This window comes from Panthera pardus, unplaced genomic scaffold (assembly GCF_024362965.1).
Source record: "Panthera pardus isolate Hobbes unplaced genomic scaffold, ASM2436296v1 HiC_scaffold_12, whole genome shotgun sequence".
Classification (NCBI taxonomy): domain Eukaryota; kingdom Metazoa; phylum Chordata; class Mammalia; order Carnivora; family Felidae; genus Panthera; species Panthera pardus.
Genome location: NW_026526677.1, coordinates 106,504,379 through 106,530,313, shown reverse-complemented (window position 1 = coordinate 106,530,313; position 25,935 = coordinate 106,504,379). Strand labels below are relative to the sequence as shown.

General features: G+C 37.5%; 1 protein-coding gene across 2 annotated transcripts in view; it reads right to left on the bottom strand.

Moving 5' to 3' along the window:
• RDX (radixin) overlaps window positions 1-25,935 on the bottom strand; it is a 93,372-nt gene that overhangs the window by 22,207 nt on the left and 45,230 nt on the right. For both annotated transcript variants that reach the window (XM_053900526.1, XM_053900527.1), the window contains exons 10-14: window positions 25,150-25,280; window positions 14,373-14,533; window positions 13,374-13,466; window positions 8,991-9,227; window positions 7,843-8,003 (exon numbers count right to left, since the gene is read on the bottom strand). In XM_053900526.1, coding sequence (XP_053756501.1) covers window positions 7,843-8,003; window positions 8,991-9,227; window positions 13,374-13,466; window positions 14,373-14,533; window positions 25,150-25,280 — 783 coding nt within the window. The remainder of the gene's footprint in view (window positions 1-7,842; window positions 8,004-8,990; window positions 9,228-13,373; window positions 13,467-14,372; window positions 14,534-25,149; window positions 25,281-25,935) is intronic.

The following is a 25,935-nucleotide window of genomic DNA, read 5'->3' as shown; positions in this document are numbered from 1 at the left end:
ATTCTACATTTAACCTACATACCAATGGTAAGCTATTAGATTTTAAAGTTAGGAAAACGACCCACCCACTTGCAACTTCAATTACCAAGAAATTGTATTTATCTACATTCAAAAACTTTTATGGCCTAAAAATTGGACAAAACAAGAAAAACAAGAAAGAAGAAACCCCTAACATATCATCTGAGCATAAAGAGATGAATCAAGTCATACGTTTGGCAAAAGCTACACTGATGAAGCATAATTAAACCTCAACTTGGAAAAACTGACAGAAATCTCCCAAGTAAGTTGTTTGAAGCTGTCACAGCAAATGAATAGCTGCATGTGTATACTCTGAGATCATCTTCACGGAGTTGTGTCTGGGTAAATAATAGAACCCCTTCATAATATGAAAGAACCATTTTTCTAACCCCTTAAAACCTACTACAAAAAAATAAAACCCTGTAAGTTTCTCGCAATCACTTACATTATTAGGACCAACCAGGGACAGAAACGACATTGACACAACGGTTATAAGCACATTCTGCATTAATAGTTTTCAACTATGAACAAATATTAGTGTTTCAAAGTACATGGATGTTAACCCTGGGTCAGGCATTACACTCGAGGGAAGACAATGCATCTGGAATCTAAGTGTCTAAACCAGATTGCAGAGAAACACTCTGAAACACACCATCAGATTCAGAACTCTGAAAGGGCTTATAAAAACCAGAGGCCAAGACAGTCTAAGACCTGGAATTAGAACTCAGAATCCAATCCATTTGTTCTTGAATGTCTTTCATTTCTGGTTCTCTTTTTGTGCCGATGAAGAACCTCTCTCCAAAAGGTCACAGATAAAAGAAAAACAAACAGAGGTCCTAACTGTCCCCAAAGAGGTCATTTGGAAAATAAGCAGAAGAAAAAATATCAACTACACATAGCAAATAGGAAAGCAAATTACACCTAGGTGTTTCCTTTAAATTCTCAGCAGATAGTAATAGAATTCTTTACCATGACCACAGCCTTTCTTCAGGCTAATTACTGTCTGTGAAGTTCTTCTACTTAGCTTTCTTTATCCTCTGTACTTCCTAGGACACCTGACACAGCAGCATGTATTCTCTGTTGGAGCAAAGTGTAGTTATTGTTCCCTTAGTAACTGCTTTCTCCCGAAGCACCCAATGTCTTCAAATCAAACTAAACTACCTCAGCAGAGGATTCAGGGCTCCATAAATTCCTGGCCCAGCCACCCTAGCTTTACTATCCTGTAGCCGACGCACAATGAATCACATTTTCTATTCCAGTCAGGAAAACCTACTCTTTCTAGACCCTCATCAGTGTACATAATAATTCTTCTGCCCTGCCTCTTCACAGCAACACCTCATCAAAAAAATTTTTCTCTTTAAAAAACATCAAAACTAAAGGCACGGGAAACGAAAGAAAAAGCAAATGGTCTTCATTAACATTAAAAAGCTTTTGTGCCACAAAGGATACTATCCATAGCATGAAAAGACAACCCAAAGGATGGGAGAGAATATTTGCAACTTTTGTATCTGGCAAGGGATTATTTACAACTCAGGTATCTGATAAGGGATTCATATCCAGAATAAAGAACTCCTACAACTCAAGAACAAAAAGTAAACAACTCAATTTAAAAGTGGACAAAACATGAATATACACTTCTGCAAAGAAGATATACATGTGGTGAATAAGCATATGGAAAACATGTTCAGTATCAGAGAGAAATGCATCATAGGGAAATGCAAATCAAAACCACAATGAGATAACCACTTCACCCATTGGAACGGCCATCCAAAAAAAACCCAAAACACCCCAAAATAACAATTGCTGGTGAGGATATGAAGAAGCTGGGGCCCTTAGGCACGGCTGGTAGGAATGTAAAATGGTACAATTGCTCCACAAGATAGTACAATGAGTCCTCAAAAAATTATCACATGATTCAGCAATTCTACTTCTGGATATGTACCCCAAAGAACTGAAAAGAGGGACTTGAACGGATATTTGTATACTAACGAACACAGCAGCCTGTTCACAAGTCAAAATGTGGAAATAATCCAAATATCCATTGACTGATGGATTAAAAAAAATGTGGCATATATAAACAATGGAATATTACCCAACATCTAAAAAGAGTGAAATTCTGATATATACGATAATACAGATAAGCCTTGAAAACATCATGCTACACGAAGTAAGAGATAATAAAAAAGGACAAATGTTCAGAGTCACCTGAAGTAGTCAAATTCAGAGAGACAAAAGGTAGGATGGGGGTAACCAGGGAGCAGGAAGGCAGAAGAATGGGGCATCAGCGTTCTAAGGGCACAAGTTGTTTGGGATGATGAAAAAGTTCTGGAGATGAATAGTGGGGACAACTGTACAACATGAATTTACTTAACGTCACTCAACTGTACATTTGAAAATGGTTAAAATTTTATACGTATTTTAACAATTAAAAAAAAAAAGATTCAAGTGAAAGCTAACTCCATGAAACTTTGTTTAATACAGAGATTACTAATGACTCTAGGTGACCGGTTTGTCAGTAGGGTCTAAAATGAATCTTACTATAAAGTTAGAAAACTTTCACAAAGAGGCACTTGTTTAAGGCTGTCTTTAAATACATAAAATTTGATGTATGCAATAAAAATTAAGTAATTTACCAGAGAACAAGCAAACTTGAGAAACTACACCATGTGCTCTTATTCTTGGCCTTATTCACTACTTTTCTTCTATTGATTTTCTGTACATTGTAGTTTCTTTCATCATACAACTGTATCTTTTATCCAAAATAGCTAAAATTTCAAAGTAAACAATTACCTAAATGGCATGAGGGCATGTAGGAGTCTAATGCTGGACTTGAATTACACAGACTTTTCAGTACAAACCAAAGGAAAGGGAGGGAGGAGGTAGTGTCTTCTAAGTCTAAAACATTCATGCATTTCTAGGTCTGACACGTAAGTTACGACATTTTAAGTTGCAAAAAATTAAAAGGGATATCACAGTATACGTTATAAACACAGCAAAAGAAGAATTTCATATAACCCATGTTTCATCAACAGGAATGTTTCCAAGGATCATCACGTAAACCTGTGAGACGCTGAAGCCGTATTACCAGGAAGATGGACATTGGCTATTTAGGTTTTGTGACATTAACAGAAACCATCGCAACTTTTAGGAACAAACTAAATGACATGCATAAATATAAAAGTGAATCTTAATTTTTTAAATGATCATGAAATGAAAGTGAACAATTGGAACAAAGTAACAAAAATAATAATTACAAGGATGGAAGCCACTGATGTGATGGAAGCCGGGAGGAATCTGGGCATACAAGTCACAGCAATCAACCAAGTGGAGCTGCCATCTTAAAAGAAATCTAGTATTTTAACAGATTAATGCGAATGACCTAAGGGCTAAGATACATTAGTATCTGAAGTTCCACATTTTAAGACAGGCCAAAATGAAAGGCACAGTCATTCTCATCTTGCTTCTGTATCCTACAATACAGCATATAAAAATATAGTGGCTTTGGGGCACCTGGGCGGCTCAGTCGGCTAGGTGTCCGACTTCGGCTCAGGTCCTGATCTCACGGCTCGTGAGTTCGAGCCCCGCATCAGGCTCTGTGCAGACAGCTCAGAGCCTGGGGCCTGCTTCGAATTCTGGGTCTCCCTCTCTCTCTGCTCCTTCCCTGCTCATGCTCTCTCTCTCTCTCCTTCAAAAAATAGATACAAACATTAAAAAATTTTTTTTTAAATGTAGTGGCTCCATGAAGCTCTGTAAAGAAAGAGTCTGGAACCATTTAGTAAGCTAGAAAACTCCAGAGCCAGGCGTAAACCCGAATTCAAAAGATGTGCCACTGGGCAATTATCTTTTAACCTTAAAATTCCGTAGTGAATGAGAGATACTTGAACTCCTAAAGCAGTATATGTAACCAGAAATCAGATAACTTCATATCGGTGTTTCAGGGAAGTCACAATACTGAGGCAACAAAGCAAGGAGTCATGATTTTTCCAGAAGGAAAATGGCAGCTCTTAAAATCTTGAAAGATGGACCTGTTAAGAAGTAGGCCCACTAGGAAAAAAAATGGAACTTTAGATTACTTAATTGGAAAAGTCAAGGATGGGAATGTGATAAGCTCTGATATGTGAAACACTATTGTGAACCAAGGCTTCCTCGCCACCAGTCAGCATAGAATGTGAGGATTGCCTTGACATTTCATAAAGTTATCTAAACATCTGCAGAATCCACTGAACTTTTGAAATGTACTAGAATGCTGTCCTTTTACACGATAAACCGCAAGAGCAACTGAGAGATTATCTTCTAATTACAAAATGAAGTACAGAATAAGAAAATGCTAAGAGTATGGAATAGGCCTACCAGTATAGCTCCATATTTGAACGATTTCCCTTACCCTTAATTAAGGATATCTAAACTTTGGTTTGCTACTAGCTCAGTAAATTAACGATAAAGGCACTAATTCTTTCTACTTAAAGTTTTAAGCTTTAGAGATTAACATGTTAAAATTTAAAAACAGTTTTCCTCATGCATACACATAATGGGATGCTTTGGGATCTAAAAAGTTTTTAGCTTCAGTTCTAAAAATATCACTAATCAACAAGGTAATCGAACTTCAGCCAGGAAGTAGTGGGCATTTTCAATCCTAACACTAATATTGAAATTGTTGTCCAATGATAATCAGGAGTGAGGGTTCCAAAAGAGCCTAAGACAACTCGGTAAGTGGGAATTCTAGTTCTTAAAGAAAAACCCTAATTAGATATAAAGGAATCTTATAAAATTCTCTTTTCTGACCGGATCAGAATAAAGAAATCACTACCTACTGGTAAGACAAAAATAAGGTGACAGCTAAGTATTACTATAAACTGAGAAGTCATCTTGCTTTTCTTTTTGGAATACATGACTTACTTAAGATGAATAATCTTTATGTTAAAAACTAGTAAGCTTTTAAGAGACAATAACTTTCTAGATTTATGGTAACTGCTCTGTAATGTCGCTTTAAAATAAAAATACATATTTAAATAAATGCACTTAGAATATATATAGTTCTTTAAAGAACATTAGCATTTTTATAGCAAGATCAATGGCAATGAAACTGTATCTTCGTTAGGAAACAGAAATTATCAATATACAATTAAAGCAATAATTAAAAATCCTAAATGATTTTGTTATCAAGAGAGTCGATTTAATGATTTTTCACAGAATTAACAATCACTATTACTTCCATACCAAAAGAGGTACAATTTAGGGGAAACATAAATCTGTGAGGACTTTGAAAATTTACCCTATCCACTTCTCATTTTTAAGATGTGATGATTTGTGGGTCTAATAAAGATTATGATTCTGAGAAATATGCAAAAAAATCCATGTTAAATAACAACAGTGGACCTTGAAGGCATGAGCTTTTGTCACTTTATTGTTAACCAATGAATGTTATCCAAAATTATAGATGTAACTGTAGCTTAATTGTACAACACAGAATTATGCTAATGGTAAAACCTGCTGGAATTTACCAAATACTCATTAATATATTTTTACATTGCTATATGAGCATGTGCTCTCAACTGCTAATAATAAAAGTCATAACTGGCTTAATCACTATGAAAACTCATATTGCAAATAGTTGTTTCCTGTTTAGAAAAATTCACACAGCTTTAAAAATGGATTAAATCCATTTTAATCCTAATCTACAAATAGATTATAAACAGCAAATATAACTGGTAATTTTTCAACACTGATAGCAAACTGATGCAGCAGTGATAGTGCACACGATCCAAAATGTAGAAAATTAATAAAAATCCAGTGGAAATCCAAGTTTTCACCTATTATGGCAACTGCTTTGCTACTTTGGAAAAGCGAGCACGCACGCCTTGGAGCATGACGAGTTCACCACCTATCCCGCGAATGTGCTCAAGCAGAAACGCTCTCTTCCACAGTGTTTTGAAGCATGTGCACAACCACCACACAACAGTCACGTCAAGGTTATCAACCAGTTATCTCTTGTCCTACAAAGTCCAAAAATATATTAAATGCAACCTTTCCTTCTCATATGTCTGCCCAGATTAATCCTTTTCAAGTCAGCAAAATCAAAAAAAGCACAAGAGATATTTTCAGACACAACTTGAATCTACTGTGCATGAAAAATGCTTAACAAAATGGCAATTTTAATAGATAAATGTAAATTTGAGTGCATAATACCACATGAAAAGTAGCTGAACCACACAGAGAAAACAAGGCTTTCCTTATCTCCAAGTCTAGATGTTTTACAATAAAGAAAATGTTAGAACATGTGAATATTAGAACATCTTTCAAACTGGAAAGATTTCTTCTTAAGACATAATTGAACTTAATATAACCTAAAATTATAATTTCTAAAATAGGATTAACAAACCAAATTTAAGTATTTTTAGTTAGAGAACAAAAAAATAAGCACAATGATTTAGAAACCAAATCTGCTAAAATGATTATGTGACAATTATATCAAGAAATGAAGGTACAGACATTCATATGCTACAAGGGAAAATCTCTCTCTCTCTCTCTCTCTCTCTCTCTCTCGCGCATGCACACACACACACACACTTCCTCAGACACAGAACACCCCTCCAAGAAGATAGTATACCATCAAGAGCTTACAATTTTCATATAAATCAGAGTCCCACAATTCAGCTCAACAACAAGGCAGTTAAAAAAAAGTAGCACTCTAAGATATTCTGAAGGAAAAGGAAATCTCAGAAATACTCCTTCATGACTGGAAGTACTGGTGCGTGTTGGAGAACACACTTACATACTCCGCTGTGTTGGAGCGACCAGTCATCGCAGGTGTAGTAGTGAGGTAGTATTACTGTCCCCTCTCTGGGACTGATGTTTTCATACGCTGCTCTTCCAGAAAGGTCCACGGCTTTTTGAATGAGCATAATCAATGACCAAAAAACATATTTTTTTAATTAAACATCTGTTTGTCTAAGTCAATCTTTGAAAGAACAGACTTTTTAAATCTTTTGGAGACAATTAGTATTTGCAGGTAGTGTTTCATCAATAAACTCTCCTAGGGTACTACCACCTGCTGTCTACACCTTTGTCAATGGTAGGCAAAGAAAACCAAAGGATGGCAGGTGATGAAACACCAATCCATTCAGCTGTCAAAGATGACTAATTAAGCAAATATCGAATATCCAATAATGTAAGCAAACTGGGATTTTAAAAACATTAACCACCAGCTGCATACTACACTATTAGATATTCTAATCCTTTTCATGATTCATAGCTGTCTTCTACACAATTATCAAAGACTGTCCACCCTGTCGCCTACCTTCATTTTGACCACTGCCAATGATCTATACGATGGCAGAATTATGGCTATCGGCATGGCAAGATATGATAAGGGCACGCCGAGGAAATCTGAGACAGAATGTGGAAATACACACAGGTCAACTATGGAAGGGTCCAAAGAAAACAGAGTGCTCTACCCAAACACTCATTAAGTCACCATCATCCTTTGAAATGTACAAAGTGCTTACATCACACATACACATTTGTCAGACATGATAATTAGTGTTAATCTTCAACAGAAAAAAAAAAAATGGAAACTGAAAATGTGAAAGGAGGCGATGGAACACTGTTCTCCATTCCCTGGCCCAAAGGAAAAGAAAATCAAGCATGACATCACACTGCCTTAATGCAGAAGGGCTCCCTCAAGCATGTCTTTTAGCCACCACAGTCAACTGGTGTAAGTGCTTTGGCAAGGTGGGGTGCATTCCATCACATCTGCAAAGGCCTGCTTTTCTCTGTTGGTGGTTCAGCTTATGAAGAACATGTATGCAAAATAACAGCTCTCACATTGCTTCAAACTCATCGATGCGCTGCTTTGTGTTGCCCTGTCGGATCTGCCGAAGAGTCTTGTACTTATCACGGCCTGCTTTCACGTTCTCAGCGTGAAGAACATCATTTTGTGTTTTCTTGGTTTCATCTCTGGCCTGGGCTAATTCTGAACTCAGGGCCTATGTTTAAAAAATAAAAACAATGACTATTATTTTCTTCTTAAAGTTTAAAAAGCTAATAAAAAAGGTTTAAAGACAAAAATACACATACAACAAATCTGACTTTTTTGCATATTAGAATTTACACTGTCACATAATTTCTTTAAAGTGTATAAATTTAAAAAATAAAAATAAAAAATATGAAGTATGTAAATCTGCTCTATTTTGGTGACAGTAGAGATAGTAGTTAGGGAGAAATACCCACTGTCTTTCACTTCTACACTCAACAACCACGACGATTCTGTATATCATTCCAAAATCCCTTAACTTTCTCCATACAATAGAGATTTTGAAATCACTTACAAAAGGTTCAATGTAGACAGTATAGGATGTTATTTTAAGATCTAAAATCTAGGCCATTAGAGAACCTTTCTCCAAAGTCTTAATATATTTATTGCAATTATCACTTCATTTTCTTTTCTTTATTAATATTTAAAGATTTCGCCAATTAAAAAATCAGAGAACTTATCGGGAAAAAAGGTCAAATCAAATTAAGATTTCCTACTCTGATCTAATTATGTGCTTTTAATAAACCTACCTTTTGGTATTATGAAACCTGAACAAATAGTTCAGAGTATGTAGTGTCATACAGGTAATCTATTAAATTATATGGCTTTTAATGTATACTTTACTGGCGAAAAACTAAATTCATCTGTCTTTTAAAGATAACATCAAAACACTTTCTACCTTTTAGCGTGGAGTCAAGCTGTAATTAAAAAATAACTTACCACTTAAGGCCTAATTACCCAAAACTAACACATTTGCTACAATGGAAGAAATCAAGCACTGTGACTACAGGCCAAGCAATCACAAACCAATCACAAGGCCAGCTAAGGGCAAAAGCTTAAAGAAAACTGGAAAGTTCCTTTTTAGTAAGTTTGTATTTTATTAAATGGGGAAAATGCTCACTGTACTATACATGTACACACAACTGTCAATTTGAAATACCTGGAGTTGTTTTTTAACACGCTCATTTTTTTGTGTTTCCGTTATACGTTCCTCCTCACTTCTGTGGTTCAGCACCCCGTCGTTTGATAATTCTGCGCTAGCCTCTGCATTATTCTCATCATGCTCATCGTGTTCATTTTCTGTTGGAGGAATGACTGGCGGTGGTGGAGGGGGTGCAGACATCACAGTTTTTAGCTCTTCTTTGGTCTTTTCCAAGTCTTCCTGGGCTGCAAAAGCCTGAACGTTAACAATAAATTTATCAGCAACTTCATTTGAAAACTGGTAATGAAGAGAATCAAGTTATCTCTCTTTCCTAATAGAAACTATCTTTCAGGGTAACGAAAATAAGCCCTACGGATGAAAACTCTACTTTTATAAAGGAATGCCAGGGGGCTAGAATGCCAGAATGAAAATACATCACTTTGCAAAAACTAATAAAATTGTTAACTCTGGCAAGCATAATCAAATATTGCTAAACCTGTTATGCAAATATTTGATGAGAAATGGCATCAGCCTAATGCCAAAGAATGCCACATCCAAGAGATCACATTTTAGCCACAAGAGGGAGCACATAACCCAGTCAAAGGAGGAATCAGCCTGTTTAGTGACCAGTTAATATCACTGATGGTAGGTTAACTAGATATTAAGTGTCTTCTGAGATGACACAACAGGAGGTATCCAACATCAGCAATTATTTGGGTGGTATACCGTGTTGCTGTGCCTGGAAAAATCCTGCTTCACACTGTTGTCCTGGTGTAATTACTAATAAGAATACCTTTCACTCTAAAAAATGTTCTAATTTGGGTGACTCACCTATGAGGCACTGTAGCCAAAAACTTTTTAGGATGCATCCTTCAAGATTTCAGGTCTATCTTCCAGTTTACAGGAAATATTGATGATAAAAGGACAAATGAATGGCACCATAAGGACACACAAAGGAGAAGGGACACTCTGCAGGTCTTTCCAATAATTCAGTATCAAACAAAGGAATGTCCTATTTTAAAAGAGACTGAGAGCAAACCTATGTAATGCAAGGTGCTAATTTGGACACTGGCCTGGCAAATTATCTATACAAGATTTTGGGTCAACTGTGAATATAGAAATATATTCTATATATAAACCCAGAAATAAACCCATACAAATATGATCAATTAATTTGGAGCAAAGCAGCCAAGAACATCCAGTGGGGAAAGGACAGTCCCCTTCAATAACTGGTACTGGGAAAACTGGAGAGATACATGCAAAAGAATGAAACTAGGCCACTATCTTATAGCATACACAATATCTACTCAAAATGACCACAAACTTGAAAATAAGCTCTAAAACCATCAAACTCCCAGAAGAAAACACAGGAGCAACTCCTTGACACTGGTCTTGGCAATGATTTTTTGGATTTGACAGCAAAAGCAAAAAATAAACAAGTGGCACTACATCAAATTAAAAAGCTTCTATACAGCAAAAGAAACCACCAAAAAAAATGAAACGGCAACCTACTGAACGGGAGAAAATATTGACAAATCTTATATCCAAAATATATAAAGAATTCATACAACTCGGTAGTTATAAAACTATCTGATTACAAACTGGGGAGAGGATCTGAATAGACATTTTTTCCAGAGAAGACATACAGATGGCCAACAAGGTCCATGAAACGGTACTCAACGTCACTAATCGTAACAGAAATGCAAATCGTAACTAACGAGCTATCACCTCACACCACTCAAAATGGCTATTATCGAAAAGGGAAGAAATAGCAAGTGTTGTCAAGGATGTGGAGAAAAGGGATACTGTGTGCACTATTAGTGACTATGTAAGTTGGTGCAGCTATTCGGGAAAACGGTACACAAGTTTGAAGAAGGTTTTCTTCAAAAAATTAAAAATACAACTACCATATGATCCAGCAATTCCACTTGTAGGTATTCATACCCCAAAAACGAAAACACTAACTCACAAAGATAATATATACCACCAGGTTCAGTGCAGCCTTATTTACAATAGCCAGGATATGAAGCAAGCTAAACACCCATCAATGGATGAATGAATGGGTAAGGAAAGTGTTGTGTACACACACACACGAGTACTATTCAGCCACAAAAAAGAAGAAAATCTTGCTGTATCAACATGGATGGAACTTGACGGCACTACACTAAGTGAAATAAGTCAGAGAAAGACAAATACCATATGATCTCATTTATATGTGGAATCTAAAAAAGAAAAAATTAAACCAACAAAAAACGAGAACAAATTCCTGGTTACCAAAAATTGGGGGTGGCAGGGACAGTGGGGAGTGAGCAAATGGGAGAAGAGGATTAAAAAGTACAAACTCCCAGCTGTAAGATAAAGAAGCCATGGGGATATAACGTACAAACAGCATGGAGACTACAGTTAATAATACTGTACATTTCAAAGTTGCTAAGAGTAAACCTTAAAAGTTTTCAGGACAAGAAGAAAAATTCTAACTATGTATGGCGACGGGTGTTAGCTCATTTCACCATACACACAATATCAAATAATGAAGTTTACACCTGAAACTAACATAATGTTGTATGTCTATTATATCTGAATTAAAAAATTTTTATGAATACAGTCTAATACAGATGAGATGAAAAGTGACTAAAATGGAAGCGTGTGTGCAGGACGACCTCACTCTAAACATATAAATGTGTATGTATGCACACACGCAAACAGGAAAAGATCGTGGAAAGATCTGCACTAAGGTGTTAAAAGAGTGATCCTGGTTTGTGGGAATACAATTTTTCTTTTGTGTCATTTCCTCGTATCTATAGTTCAGAGGATTTACCTCTGTGGTGTCATTTTCATTTATTTACGTTTTTATTTATTTTTATTTATATACTATTAAAGCTTATTTATTTTGAGAGAAACAGAGACAGTGAGTTGGGAAGGTGTAGACAGAGGAGAGAGAGAATCCCACGCAGGCTCTGAGCGGCCAGCACAGAGGCCGATTTGGGGCTCAAACTCATGAAACTGAGATCACGACCTAAGCCGAAGTCTGAGGCTTAACCGACTGAGTCACCCAGGTGCTCCTTTATTTATTTTAAATGTTTATTTCTGAGAGACAAAGACACAAACACACACACACACACACACACACACACACACACACACACACACACACACACAGAGTGCGCGCGCGAGAGAGTGCACAAGCGGGTGAGGGGCAGAGTGAATGAGACAGAGGATCCAAAGTGAGCTCCTTACTGGCGGAGCGCACAGCCCAATGCGGAGCTCGAACTCACAAACTATGAGATCATGACCTGAGCTGAAGTCAGACACTTCACTGACTGAGCCACTGAGGCACCTCTTTTTTTGTTGTTGTTTTTTTTGTTTTGTTTTTCTTTCTTTTTTTTAAAGAAGTTTATGTATCTCTGTGAAATTCTAATAAAATAGTTAACAGGTTAACAGAGTTCTACACATACACACAATTTTCAATATATCAAAATTTCCCTGTGAAATTTAAACTGCTACCAAGAAAATTTAAGGGTGAAAGGAAACATTCACACATACTGTAGAAGGCCTTTGGGTAAAAAAATTATTATGGTTGCATTTAAAAGTTAACCTTTATTTAAAGTTCGGAGTAAGCTCTGATTTTTCACTTGTGCACTATTTCAACAGGGGCTTCATCTACTTAGGAACTTACACTAGGTACCTCAGAATGTATCATCGTCGCTGCATCCTTCTAATTCCACTTTATATCCACGATTTGGTTGCCATGCCCTTTTGAGTCTACCCCAAGATGTCTCTCAGCAACCTCTGCTCCTCTTGACTCTCAAGTAATCCCACCTCTTGGACCAAGCCAGCTTCCACACTGACGGCCACATTATTTTTGTAACACCATACTTAATCATGTTATAATCCTGTTTTGAGATCTTCAAAGTCAAATGTCTACAGACACTCCCTATCATCTTGCCATTGATTTAAAATTAAAGCCCTTCACAACTTAATTTCCTCTCTAATGTCCCAACCACATCTCACAAGATTTCTGAACCGATGCTCGAAAGCACTGCTTGCTTACTGGTTGCCCCTCAAATCCAGCATGTGCTTGCAAACTTCCTGTACTCATTCAGCCCCTCTGTCTACAGTCTCTAACCACCCCCAAAATTGAAGTTCACGACGCAACTTAAACTTCTAAGGGTTTTCCCCAAGCCTGCCTCATTCCCACAGAAATTAATCACCTCTTCTGTGCTCCCAAATACTGAGCTTGCGTCGACAGATCAGTAATTAGTACGATACAAACACATTCATACACACAGGTATCTTTCCCCCTCTCAATCGTGACAGTATTCATCTCTATAAACTCAGCATACGACTGGGTACAAAGTAGATATTCAACAAATGATACTGAGGGAAGAAACCAACGATCACCTTGTGCTGCCACTCAGTAGCTTCCTCTTCCTTTTTCTTCTTGGCTTCTTCTAGAAGTGCAATCTTGGCAGTGAATTCAGCAAGTTCTGCTGCCTAAAATACACAATATAATTACCAATACTAAAAATATGTATTTTCAAAAATTTATATTATGTCAACAAAGCTTTAATGTACATGCTTGGGCTGTATTATGTTCCTCTTTGATGGTCTTTCATTAAAAAAAATTTTTTTTTTAAAAGGTGTATTTAAGATCATAAATATCTTATTTGTAGTATAATGAACTAGTAAGGAGATAAAGTAAAAATGGTTTCATTATAAGCAAGTAGTTATTCGTCTTCCAGTAGCAGGAACTTAGAATGTGTAACTCCAGAGCTATTTGTAAACTTTGATCAATAAAGTATTTGCTAAAGCCTACAAAGAAAAAATTTATATAATGCTTTATAGTTTGAAGAGCATGCTATCAAATAATCTCATGTGATTCCCCAACAATCCTATCTGGTGACATTATTTCTGTTTTCAAAGGGCAGAATCTGAGGCTCAGAAAGACCCAAGGACACATAGCAAGCGAATGTCTGAACCAATATTTAATTCCAGGATCCTTTAAATGTCATGCCCACTTAATATATCTAAGTCCACTACACAAACCAACACAAAGACCCCAATAAGTACGGCCCACGGTTATAAGAAGGAATCAGAACGTACTGTCAATTTATCTAAAGTAAAACACACCAGTGGTTTAGGCAAAGTTTAAGTCAATCAGAAATCTTTTGTTAGCAACAGGCTCCATTTATCTTTTATGGTCTTATTTTTAGTTTTTGTTTATTTGTTTTAAGGCAGAAATTAAATGTTTAGATTTATTTCCAAACTTTGCTATTAGACACTACTTATATCTTTGGTGTGCTTTCCAGAAGATCTCTAATGTGCTTAGTTGTACAAGGTTTGCTCTATGCTTCTGTCTAAATTTTCCTTTTTCTCTGAGAAAGAGCTGAGGTTCCTGACCAGTTGCTCCTGATTCTTCATCTGGTCGGCAGCTTGTTTTGCTATAGCGGACTTGGCCTCTTCAGCAGCTCGGCGCTCCTTTTCAAGCCTTTCTGCTTCTTCCTTTGCTCGTTTTCGCTCCTGGTCCAGTTCTAGAGCTTTTCGAGTCTGTTCTTCTAGTTCTGTCAAATTGTACACCCCCCACAAAACAATGGTTAATTCTAATTATTCGCATTATCAAAAGAAGCCGAAATGATGGCAAAGAATCTATAATTTGTACAGTTTCTAAAAATTAGCACATCTGGAAATGAACATACATACTTTGATTTTAACTTGGCAAAAGCCTAGTAATTTTCTTTAGTACTCACAATTAAAAAACCTGAAGAAATGAAAACTTTTTGTAATTCAAGTTATGTCATAAAGCTTGAAGCACATCTTTATTTTTAAAAAACTAGTATCTCCAAAGTTTTGATCTAAATACTTTGCCACCTGTTTCAAAACTCTATAAAACAATACACTTTCAAACTTACCTAACTTTCTGCTTATCTAAACTAAGTATCAGATAAGTAAACCCAAAACATTAAGACTGAAAACAGCAATTACTGATTTAAAATAGGAATTCTGATGTGAATTATAGGAATTACTAAAAATTTTCAGTAACTGGTACATACCCATTTTTTGGGCATGAGACAAAATAATATTTGGAGATAAATAACATGAATTTTAATCTTTAAGTGTACAGATCATAAAGTTAATTCTCTTTTATTTGATGTGTTGAATGAAAAAGGAAAATACTACCAGCACAAATCCAAAAATTTTTAAGTGTAAAAGTACTAATTTTAAATATTATTCTAACAACTCTTGTTTAATAACAAGGACATTTTGTGACAGAAGACAAATGAATGCCATCTATTAAGAGACTGCAATGTCCTACAAAGAATGTCTCCCTTTCTGTGTATTTTAGAAAGGAAGAAAAACTAAAAATCTAGGTCATGAGGTCTGAAAGCTAACTGTTACATACACACTTCTCCTTACCATTGTTAACTTTTTTGGTCTTGGTCAGAATTAATTTAGGTAATCGCAGTTAAGACTTGGGAAGTTTTGAGATGGTCAAGAAGAAAAATAACTCTGGTCAAAGTTTAAATTTTCAATAAAATAATGTAAAAATTGTATGCAGCTATTATAAAGATAAAATGTATACAAAACTGGGTGTTACCACAACTAAATTCTAGGATTATTCATTTTAGAATCTGCCTTTTAAAACTGGGACATCAAACTAACCTATCAAACTTTTCTTAAAATCATTCTTTCCATCTAGTTGACTAATATTTATATAAAATAAAGCCCACAAAACTCACGGCTTTTTCATCTAAACAAGCAAACAAATAACTACAGAAAAATTCCTTCTGTACTATGAAAGAAGAAAGAAAATTAAGTGCAGGTTATAAAGTTAAATTTTAAAATAAATATTCCCCAATATTCATTATTTTCTATCAGTTTTTTTGCAATAAAGATTTTGAAGAACGGTACACAAGGCAATGGTTGTTTTGTGATCTATTAAGAATTATGCAAAAGTGTAAATTATTTTAAATGTTGAAAATAAGTAGAAAGCTTCAAATCTACTTTCTTTTAGAAAGAAGTTTTTTTTTTTGTTTTGTTTTGTTTTTTTTTTTAAATAAATTTTAGGAAGGGCAAGAGCAGGAACAGGGAAGAAGGGCAGGGGGCAGTGGGGGAGAGAGAACCTTAAGCAGGCTTGATGCTCAGCTCGGAGCCCAATGTGGGGCTCTCTATCCCATGACCTTGGGATCACGACCTGAGCCAAACTCAAGAGCCAGACACAACCGACTGAGCCACCCAGGCACACCCCTAGAAAGGAAGGTTTTGAAATGCTTTCTTTCTTCCCTCCCCAGTTAAATGAGTTAGAACAGAGATTGGAAAACTATGGCCCACTAACCCAATTTCTTATTTTTATAAATAAAGTTTTACTGGAACCCATACCGTCATTCACTAAGGTATACAACACCCTCACATGTTTACATACAGCACAGGATGCTTTCATTCTGCAAGAGCAGGGCTGATGGTCGCAAAAGAGACTGTGTGAAGTGGAAAGCCTGAGGTAGTACTATCTGACCCTTTACAGAAAAGTTTACAAACCCCAAAATTAGGTTATTTCTATTTCTATAAAAGAGACGTGCCTCCAAAACCGTGGATCCCATTAGGATACCTGTAGAGAAGGATTAGCTCAGAAAGGTAAATAGTATCAGTATTTTGCCTCTGGTTCATAAACATCTAAAACCTACAATTTTTGAGGTCCGGCATACGGGAAGAGGGTATCAAAGGATATGGCTTGTTTTAGAAGATGAGGGGCGCCTGGGTGGCTCAGTCGGTTAAATGTCCAACTCTCAGTTTTGGCTCAGGTCATGATCTCACGGTTTCATGAGTTCGAGCCCTGCATCAGGCTTTGTGCTGACAACTCAGAGCCTACAGCCTGCTTCAGATTCTGTGTCTCCCTCTCTCTCTCTGTCCCTCCCCCACTTGTGCTCTGTTGATCTAAAAATAAATACTGAGAAAAAAATTTAAAAATAAAAGTATATTAACTGAAAACGGCAAGGTGCACCAAGACGTAGGCCGTATGCTCCATTTTATGTAAGAAAGAAGGAACAAGAATATAGTTTTGAGTATTTGCTTATTTTGTATGCAAAAAAACAAAAAACAAAGAAACAAACAAAACATAGGTATTTAATACTCCCAGTAGAGTGGAACAAAGGTGGAGTGGAATGCAGCAGCCTGAGGCCTGTAGTACTGAACCAGACTTAGCAGATACAGATTTAAACTGTGGGGCCACGAAGGCATCCAAGGTTTGAGAGGCCAAGAGCCTGAATAGAAGAGTAAGCTCTAAAACCTGCACGCTATTGGGGCACCTGGGTGGCTCAGCTGGTTAAGTGTCCTGCTCTTGGCTTCAGCTCAGGTCATGATCTCACAGTTTGTGGGTTCAAGCACCACATTGGGCTCTGTACTGGCAGTAGGTGTCCCGCTTGGCATCCTCTCCCCTCCTCCCCCCACTCAGTCTCTCTCAAAAATAAGGAAATAAATAAATAAATAATCATGTTATTTCCCCTCAAGATGTTTGCCAATTCTTAAAAGATACACATATGGGGTGAAAAACAAGGAAAAGAAGCAAAAAAAAAAACCAGCTGTAATAGGCTGAAGAGTGGAGCAAAAAGATCGACACTCTCTTGCAGCCAGGAGTCAAAGGCTGGAGTTCAGGGCCCCCTAAGATAGAAGGGCCCTAGAAAATAAGCAGTCTTTCAGAAGATACTCCCGAGATGTGGCAGTGAGGGCAACAACAGGAGAAGGCAAACCTTAACAACGTCTGAAATCCCGCTCAACTCCACCAAGGCAATCTGCACACAGTGTGCCTGTCAAAAGAAAATCGAATCCTCTCTAAAAGAAAATAACTTCATCCTAAGCCTCCCTAATGTTTCATACTCACTGTTGGGCATGCAACGAAAATTACCAAGCACATGAGGAAGCTGGGACCAAAGGACCCCCACCGATGCCCGTAAAACCCCTAAAAGAAAAACAGACTACTGTAGAGGCCCAAAGATTATCCAGATATTGGAGTCCGCAAACAAAGATGTTGACATAAGTATGATAAATACTGCTTATTTAGGAGAGATGAAGCAGCCGCAAGGCACAAAAACAGATGCCGAGCCCAGAGGAGCACTGACAATAATGCAGAAGCAGAGCTGCGGGCACCTTACAGATCCTCCGCAGGGACGGCGAAGGCCAGAGTCCCTTCTACAATTATGCAAGCTCGTTATCAATCTTTTCTTTATGATTATGAAAATACTGTCCTTTGCTATCTTCTAGAAATTTCATTCTCCCTTCAACATTTAGGTCCACAATCCACAGCCCCTCCACAGAGAAACAGATACTAAAATTCAGGAGATCTTTGACAGGGACCCAGATATACTACTAATTTTACTTTAGCAAAACCTTGAGACACCAGAATCATGCATTAAGTGCCATCCCCCCAAAAGGTAAAATATTTATGACCACCAAACCACCAGTAAAGCTACAAAAGAGCATGTGAAGCTCCTCCTGTGGCTCAGAGTAAAGTTTAAGGAAAGAAAATTTGAAACGCCTAGACTTGTAGACGTCAGGGGAGGACCCATCAGAAAAGCCAGAAATAAATGCCAGCTTGGAGGATAATCATAGTTAGGGAGCCACCGTTAATCACATGCTCAACCCACAGAAGTCTGCAGCAAAAACATCCCAACAGCCCATGATCTTCCTGTCTTGGGACTATCCATCTCCAGAACTTCCCTTCCAGACGCGCTCTATTCAGAAGACGGTTATGAAGAACTAGAACAGGAAGCCAAAGAACATGGGAAAAAAGGAAAAGTACAGTTAATACAACAAACAGAGAGAGAAGACTACCAACCGAGGAAGGATCCCAGTGGTGCCTCTGCCGCCACCACCACCACAGGAGGAGAGGGTCTACACTGTGAAATACGCAGAACACCGGCACTGCTGACTCACACCGAGCAGTCCAGTCCTGGCAGAGAATAAACTGCTGGAGCCGTAGTTTGTCCTGTTATAAACTAAATGGTTCCCTATGGTCACTTGTTTCCAAGTCATTATTCTCCTTTTCTCAACTTCAGGATGATTTATAAAAGTATGCAATGTGTAACAATTAATGCCATTAACAATGAACATTAACAAATAATGTCATAAAAGATCATTTAAAATATAAGTAATCTGGAAGCCCAGGAGCTGCCCTCGTCTTTGCAACGTGCTTCCTACTGTACATGAGCATGCACTTGGCTGTACACCTATTACTCATCTCTGAGACATGTCAGTTTCAAGTTTTTCTAGATACAACTGGTAACTGAACAGTGTGGCACTGGCAATAGAGAAACAGGTAAGTGGAACAGAACAGTCCAGAAGCAGATCCATACACATACTGTCTTCTGGACTGGTGACAAAGGTGATGGCTGTAGTCCAATGGGGAAAAGGACAGTCTTTGGAACAAATGGGTCTGGGTCAACTGGAAATACTTTGGGGAAAAAATAAACCTTGACTCCTACAAAACTGGTTACGTATGTATGGAATGTGAACCTACGTGTGAAAAGTAAAGCAGTATCGGGGCGCCTGGGTGGCTCAGTCAATAAAGTGTCCGACTTCAGCTCAGGTCATGATCTCGCGTTCTGTGAGTTCGAGCCCCGTGTCGGGCTCTGTGCTGACAGCTCGGAGCCTGGACCTGCTCAGATTCTGTGTCTCCTCTCTGCCCCTCCCCCTCATGCTCTGTCTCTCTCTCAAAAATAAATAAGAACATTAAAAAAATTAATTAAAAAAAAAGTAAAGCGTGAAAAATAATACATTCACAGCTATAAGTAAAAGAGTGATAAATGGAACTTAAAATGAAAAACCTCTCTTCATTAAAAGACACTATTAAGAGAGAAAAAAGGTAAACCATGGAGAGATTTTTCTTTTAAAAATTCATGAAAAGAACTATAGATCAATTAAAAACAATTTTTTAAGCAAAAGACATGAAAACACACTTCACAGATAGCTGTAAACATTTGCAAAAGTGCTCAAAATCAAATTATCAGCCATCAAGAAAATGTCCTGGACTCACTATGCTCACCATCATGACTAAACAAAAAACACAAAAAGCACTGACAATAACAAGTCATTAAAGTAATGAAGATACAGAGCCAATGAACTTCCATTCACCACTGGAAGGAACGAACACGGATACAATCACTTTGGGAAATGATGGCAGGATCTCTGATAAACTGTGGCAGTGATCCAGCAATCCCACTCCCAGGGGTATACACCTCCTCCAAATTAATACACAAATGCTATGTTTAAGAATGTTCATAGCAGCCTTACTTCACAACAGCCCCAAAATGGAAAAGCCTCAAATGTCTCCTACCACCAGGAGAATGGATAAATTGTGTGATATACATGCAACAGAATGTTACACAGCTGCGTCAAAGAATAAACCACACCTATAGGCATAAGATTTGAGAAAAAGAAGCCAACTACGTGAATTTATATAAAGTTCAAAAACAGGCAACACTATTCTTAAGCCTAACACCAAAAGCACAAGCAAAAAAGGAAAAATAAATAAGCTGGACTTCATCCAAATTTAAAATCATTGGGCTTAAAGAACACCTGCATCAAAATGAAGATAATCCACAGAACAGGAGAAATCATCTGCAAATCCTTACCTGGTAGGTCATAAGACATCTGTACTGAGATATATAAACAACTCTAACACCTCAACAACAAAAAGACAACGCAGTTGAAAAATGGGAAATTTGAAAATACATTTTTCCAAAAAAGATATATAAATGGCCAATAAACCTATACAAAGATGCTCAACTTCATTAGCCATTCAGAAAATGCAAATCAAAACCACAGGAGCACTTCAAGTGCACAAGGATGACCGCAATCCAAAAGACTGACATCAGCAAGTGTTGGTGAGGCTATGGGTCATACAAACCACACGCTGCCAGCGGGAACGCGACAGGTATAGTCGTTTTAGACACCAGTTCGGCAGTTCATCAAAAAGTTCAACGTGAACTTACACATGACCCATTAATCTACTCCCAACTTTACACTCAAATGAAAACATACGAATACACAATAACCAGTAAACAGATGTTCACAGCAACATATTCACAACAGCCAAATGGTGGAAACAACCCAAATGTTCACCAACTAATGAGTAAGTAAAACGGAGGATACCCATACGATGATTGTCATTCAGCTGTAAAAAAGAATGAATGCCTGATACAAGCTACAATATGGATGAACCTCAAAAACATTATGCTCCATGAGAGACCGTTACTGAAGACCACATTCTGCACTTTTCCATTCACATGAAATGACCAGAACCCACAAGTCTACAGAGCAAAAAAGGAGATGAGCACTGGGGGAGGGAAGGCTGGGGAAAGAAATCTGATGGACTGCTAATGGGTATGGGGGTCTCTTTGGGGTGACCGTTCTAGAATTGTGGGGTCAGCTGCACAGCTCTGAATACACTAAAAACCATTAAACTATATACTTTAAGTCATTAATTTTGTGGCATTCTACATATCTCAACAAAGCTGCTAAAAATTTAAAAGACTAGGGGTGCCCGGGTGGCTCAAGTGGTTAAGAGTCCAACTCCGGATTTCAGCACAGGTCACAATCTCACAGTCATGAGACTGAGCCCGGCATCAGGCTCCATGCCCAGCATGGAGACACTTAAGATTCTCTCCCCCACTCTTCCTTTGCCCACCCCCCCGCCCCCACCGCCGTTGGTGTGCACACCCACATGAGGGCTCTCTCAAAAAAGTAAGATTAAACTCTAATGAAGATACACATCAGAGCCACATTTGGGGTGAAAAAAAGACTGGGAAGGGACATAAGGGAGGTTCCCTGAGTGGAGGTAATGTTCTGTACCTTGCTCTGGGTACCCACAGGAATAAATTCACTTAGTAAAAATTCATTAAGCTTTGTATCTAAGAGACATGCACATTACTACATGTACACTACACTTAGATGAAAAAAAAAAAAACTTGCCAAAAAAGTCTCAGAAAATTAAATTAGGGATTATTTCCTTCCATTCTAGAAATTAGAAACCTAAGGAAATTGAGAAGTTAAAATGACTTTCTGAGGTCACATTCTAAGTCAATGACAGAATTAAAGCTTGACTCCTATTTGTATACAATGTATACATAAAACAAACGCCCCCGCTCCCAACTGCTTTTATCCCACTATCATGCTCACCTCCTTCTGAACACTTAAAAAATAAAATGATCTTTATTATGTTAATTTTATTATCTTCTTTCCTCAAAAAATGTAAGCTCCAGGACAGCAGAAACCTTATCTGTTCAGTACTCTATCCCCAGCACCTACAACAGTGCCTAGTACACACTAAGTGCTTAATATTCAGAATGAATGAAATCACTCTACTTTTTTTTTTTATGGTTTATCTTTTCAAGGTGGGATTTCACTTTGATATTTGCTGCAGCAGTAACTGAATGCAAATATGGCTCTATTATATCTCAAATATAGTCTGCAGTATCTTCAGAGATGGTTTAAAAAACAGTAACGAGGGGCGCCTGGGTGGCGCAGTCGGTTAAGCGTCCGACTTCAGCCAGGTCACGATCTCACGGTCCGTGAGTTCGAGCCCCGCGTCAGGCTCTGGGCTGATGGCTCAGAGCCTGGAGCCTGTTTCCGATTCTGTGTCTCCCTCTCTCTCTGTCCCTCCCCCGTTCATGCTCTGTCTCTCTCTGTCCCACAAATAAATTAAAAAACGTTGAAAAAAAAATTTAAAAAAAAAAAAAAAACAGTAACGAGGTGCACCTCGGTGGCTCAGTCGGTTAAGCATCAGACTCTTGGTTTCAAGCTCAGGTCATAATCTCACGGTTTTCTGAGTTCATGCCCCATGTTGGGCTCTGTGCTAACAGCTCAGAGCCTGCTTGGGATTCCCTCTCTCTCCCCCACTCACACTGTCTCTGTCTCTCTCAAAATAAATAAGTGAACTTAAAAAAAAAAAAAAAAGATAAATAATTTAACAGTGATGAATTGTGGAAATGTAAATGGTAGAATGGTTCTGTATAATGATTCATAACACATTTCAAATAATGACTGTAATAAAAATTTTTTAATAAAATGGTAATAATGAAGTATAGAAAAAGTTTCTTCTCAAACAAAAAAATTTTAGGTTTATCTACTAAATACTATTACTTAGATACGGCCAGAGTTACTGCATTTGAGTGAGAATTTAGCATAAATTACAAGACAATCATGAAGATTTTAGGACAGCCTGGAAAAGCTTTATTATTAGGAAAAAAACAAAACCAAGAAACAATTAGATGTCCTTTGCCCTACGATGACTGATTGGAAATTGTCTTGATTGGGACACTCTACATTCTTTCTTAGGTTCTATCTTCCTTATTATATTCTTTAGTGCTTCTTGACGTGAGTAGTTCTCTGTGTGTAAATCATTAGTATTTTTATTACACATCCTAAATAAACGAAACTGAAAGACTGAGTAAGTAGCTATTCTCTCAGAAAAAGATATATGTAAATTCAAAACTGGTATCGTTCAATCTTTCCTTTAGAGTCATGCCAGTATGATAAATTTCTTTCAACTTTTCCTTGAACAACACACATTCCATCTGACAGCATTCTTCCTCTCCAAGCACTGCTTACAGTCTTCCGCAACATCAGGCACATATGGCCTCCCTTTATCTGTATTTCTATGCATCTTATTTCTGCCAACCACAAAGACTTGGAGCCACGCAGGCTGATTCTCTGTATTCCTAGAAGGCAGCCCAAATGGCACTTCCTAAGTGTCCACTTTATTCAACAAAAAAGGCACCTGGAGTGGTACAAACAGTATGAAGTTGGAAGTGAGAAAACAGGTTCTAGTGGTCTGCAAACAAGTATATTTAATACCTCTGATCTTTGAACTGAGGCATTTTCTAGCTCTTAGAAGTGAGGTTTCTAATGAGTGAGAATAAGGCTACTAGAGTTTTTCCATTTCTTCTCTTACAATTATTATTTCCAATCCTCTTGGGATCAGAATGATGAACCAGTTTGTGGGTTTACAGCCATCTCTGGGACTTTGTCCCGTAGTTACCCATTTGCAAATTCTCCTCCCCACTGCTCCAGAGTATCTCCCCACCATGGTAGCCTGATGTAAGGAATGAGAATAACCTTAGATTATTATTTAATAAACTTTAATGTTTTTATTTTATTTAGAAAAAATAGAACTAAAAGCTGGTTCTACCAGTTGTCAGGAAAGCAGTTATTAATTCCAGTTCATAGTATATATTTCCAATGTTTACAACCCTCACTAAATACTAATGCTTGAAAAGAAAAACATCTTATTTTGCTCAACACCCTTTTTCTTCTGTTCTTCCTGCTATTTGTTGTTTGAAAGTAGTATATCCTAGGGGCACCTGGGTGAGAGTCTGACTTTGGTTCAGGTCATGATCTCACAGTTCATGGGTTCGAGCCCCGCATCGGGCTCTACGCTGACAGCTCGGAACCTGGAGCCTGCTTCAGATTCTGTCTCCCTCTCTCTCTCTCTCTGCCCCTTCACCACTCATACTCTGTGTCTTTTTCTCTCACTTTCAAAAGTAAGTACACATTAAAAAAAAATTTTTTTTAAGTAGTATATCCTAGACTTATTTAATATAAACCACTCTCTAAATCCAATTTTCCTTACTATACACTGTAGCATTCTGGTTACATTCTGTATAGGAAGTAGTTCTTCCCAACGTGTTACCAAAAACAAACACTTCTATGTGTTGTGTACTTTTTTAATATGCTAAAATGAACTTTAGAGATGGAGTCCCAAAGGAGTTTATAATAGAATAGCTTAAAACACTTTAAATTACTTAGCTGCCTTAAAGTACTGAAATATCCATAAAGCAACGAATAAAATGGCTTTTGTTGAAATGCTAGCAAGTAGTGAAAATGTGTGTTTACAGAACCTTGAACAGTAAGGGGGAAAAGTTAATATATGCACTCATTTACAACATTTAATAAGGGTACACATGAAAAGAGCTCCGTGTTTAAATAAATAAAAAAGAAAGAACACACGAACACAGGAACATTCTATGCGCCTCAGTTAAATGTGTTTAGGATGTGATTCCAGTATGTATTAATCTGACAACTAAGTGGACTTATTCTACAAGACAAATAAGATTTAACAGAGTAAGGAAATATTACATCTGACAAAAGAGGAACGATTGTGAATTCAACATTGAACAGAAGCTCCTACCTTTCTGGGCTTTCAGCGTCTGTTCTTCTATTTGCCGTAGACGCTCCATTAGCTCCTCCTTCTCACGTTCTATCCTCTCCTTCTCCTTTTCTGCTATCTCCCTTTTCTTCTTCTCATTCTCTAATTGTGCCCTTAAGAGGAATTAGAATTGCTTTGTTACATACTAATACGTAGAAATTTTGACGTGAAACTCAAGTACTGTGAGTAAACTAAGAAAAATCTAAGTGTAAGTATTTAAAATTTTGTTTTAATGTTTATTTATTTTTGAGAGAAACAGAGACAGAGCTTGAGTGGGGGAGAGGCAGAGAGAATGGGAGACACAGACTCCGAAGCAGGCTCCAAGCTCTGAGCTGTCAGCACAGGGCCTGATGCAGGGCTTGAACTCATGGACTGCGAGATCATGACCCGAGCCCAACTCAGACACCCAATGGAATTACCCACCCAGGCACCCCTAAGTATAAGTATTTTAAGAGTCTTCATTATATTCAGCTGATCTCAAAAAACCACCCAGTTGAAAATACAAGACTGCCCTGTGATATGCACATGCACGGGATTACAAGGCATTCTTTTTGTGAGGTCACAGGAAATGTCATCCAGGACTGCTTAAAAAGGTATTAACAACTTAGCCATTGTGGAAATATTTTCAAGGTAAAAATTTACAGAAGTGCTAGGAAAGTAAAACTGTCAGATATATCCCTGTATACAAAGCATATTTTTCATGTGGACTTGAATGGGGGGTGGGGGGAAGCTAGGAGAATTATCACTTACATACTTGGTGAATTCTGA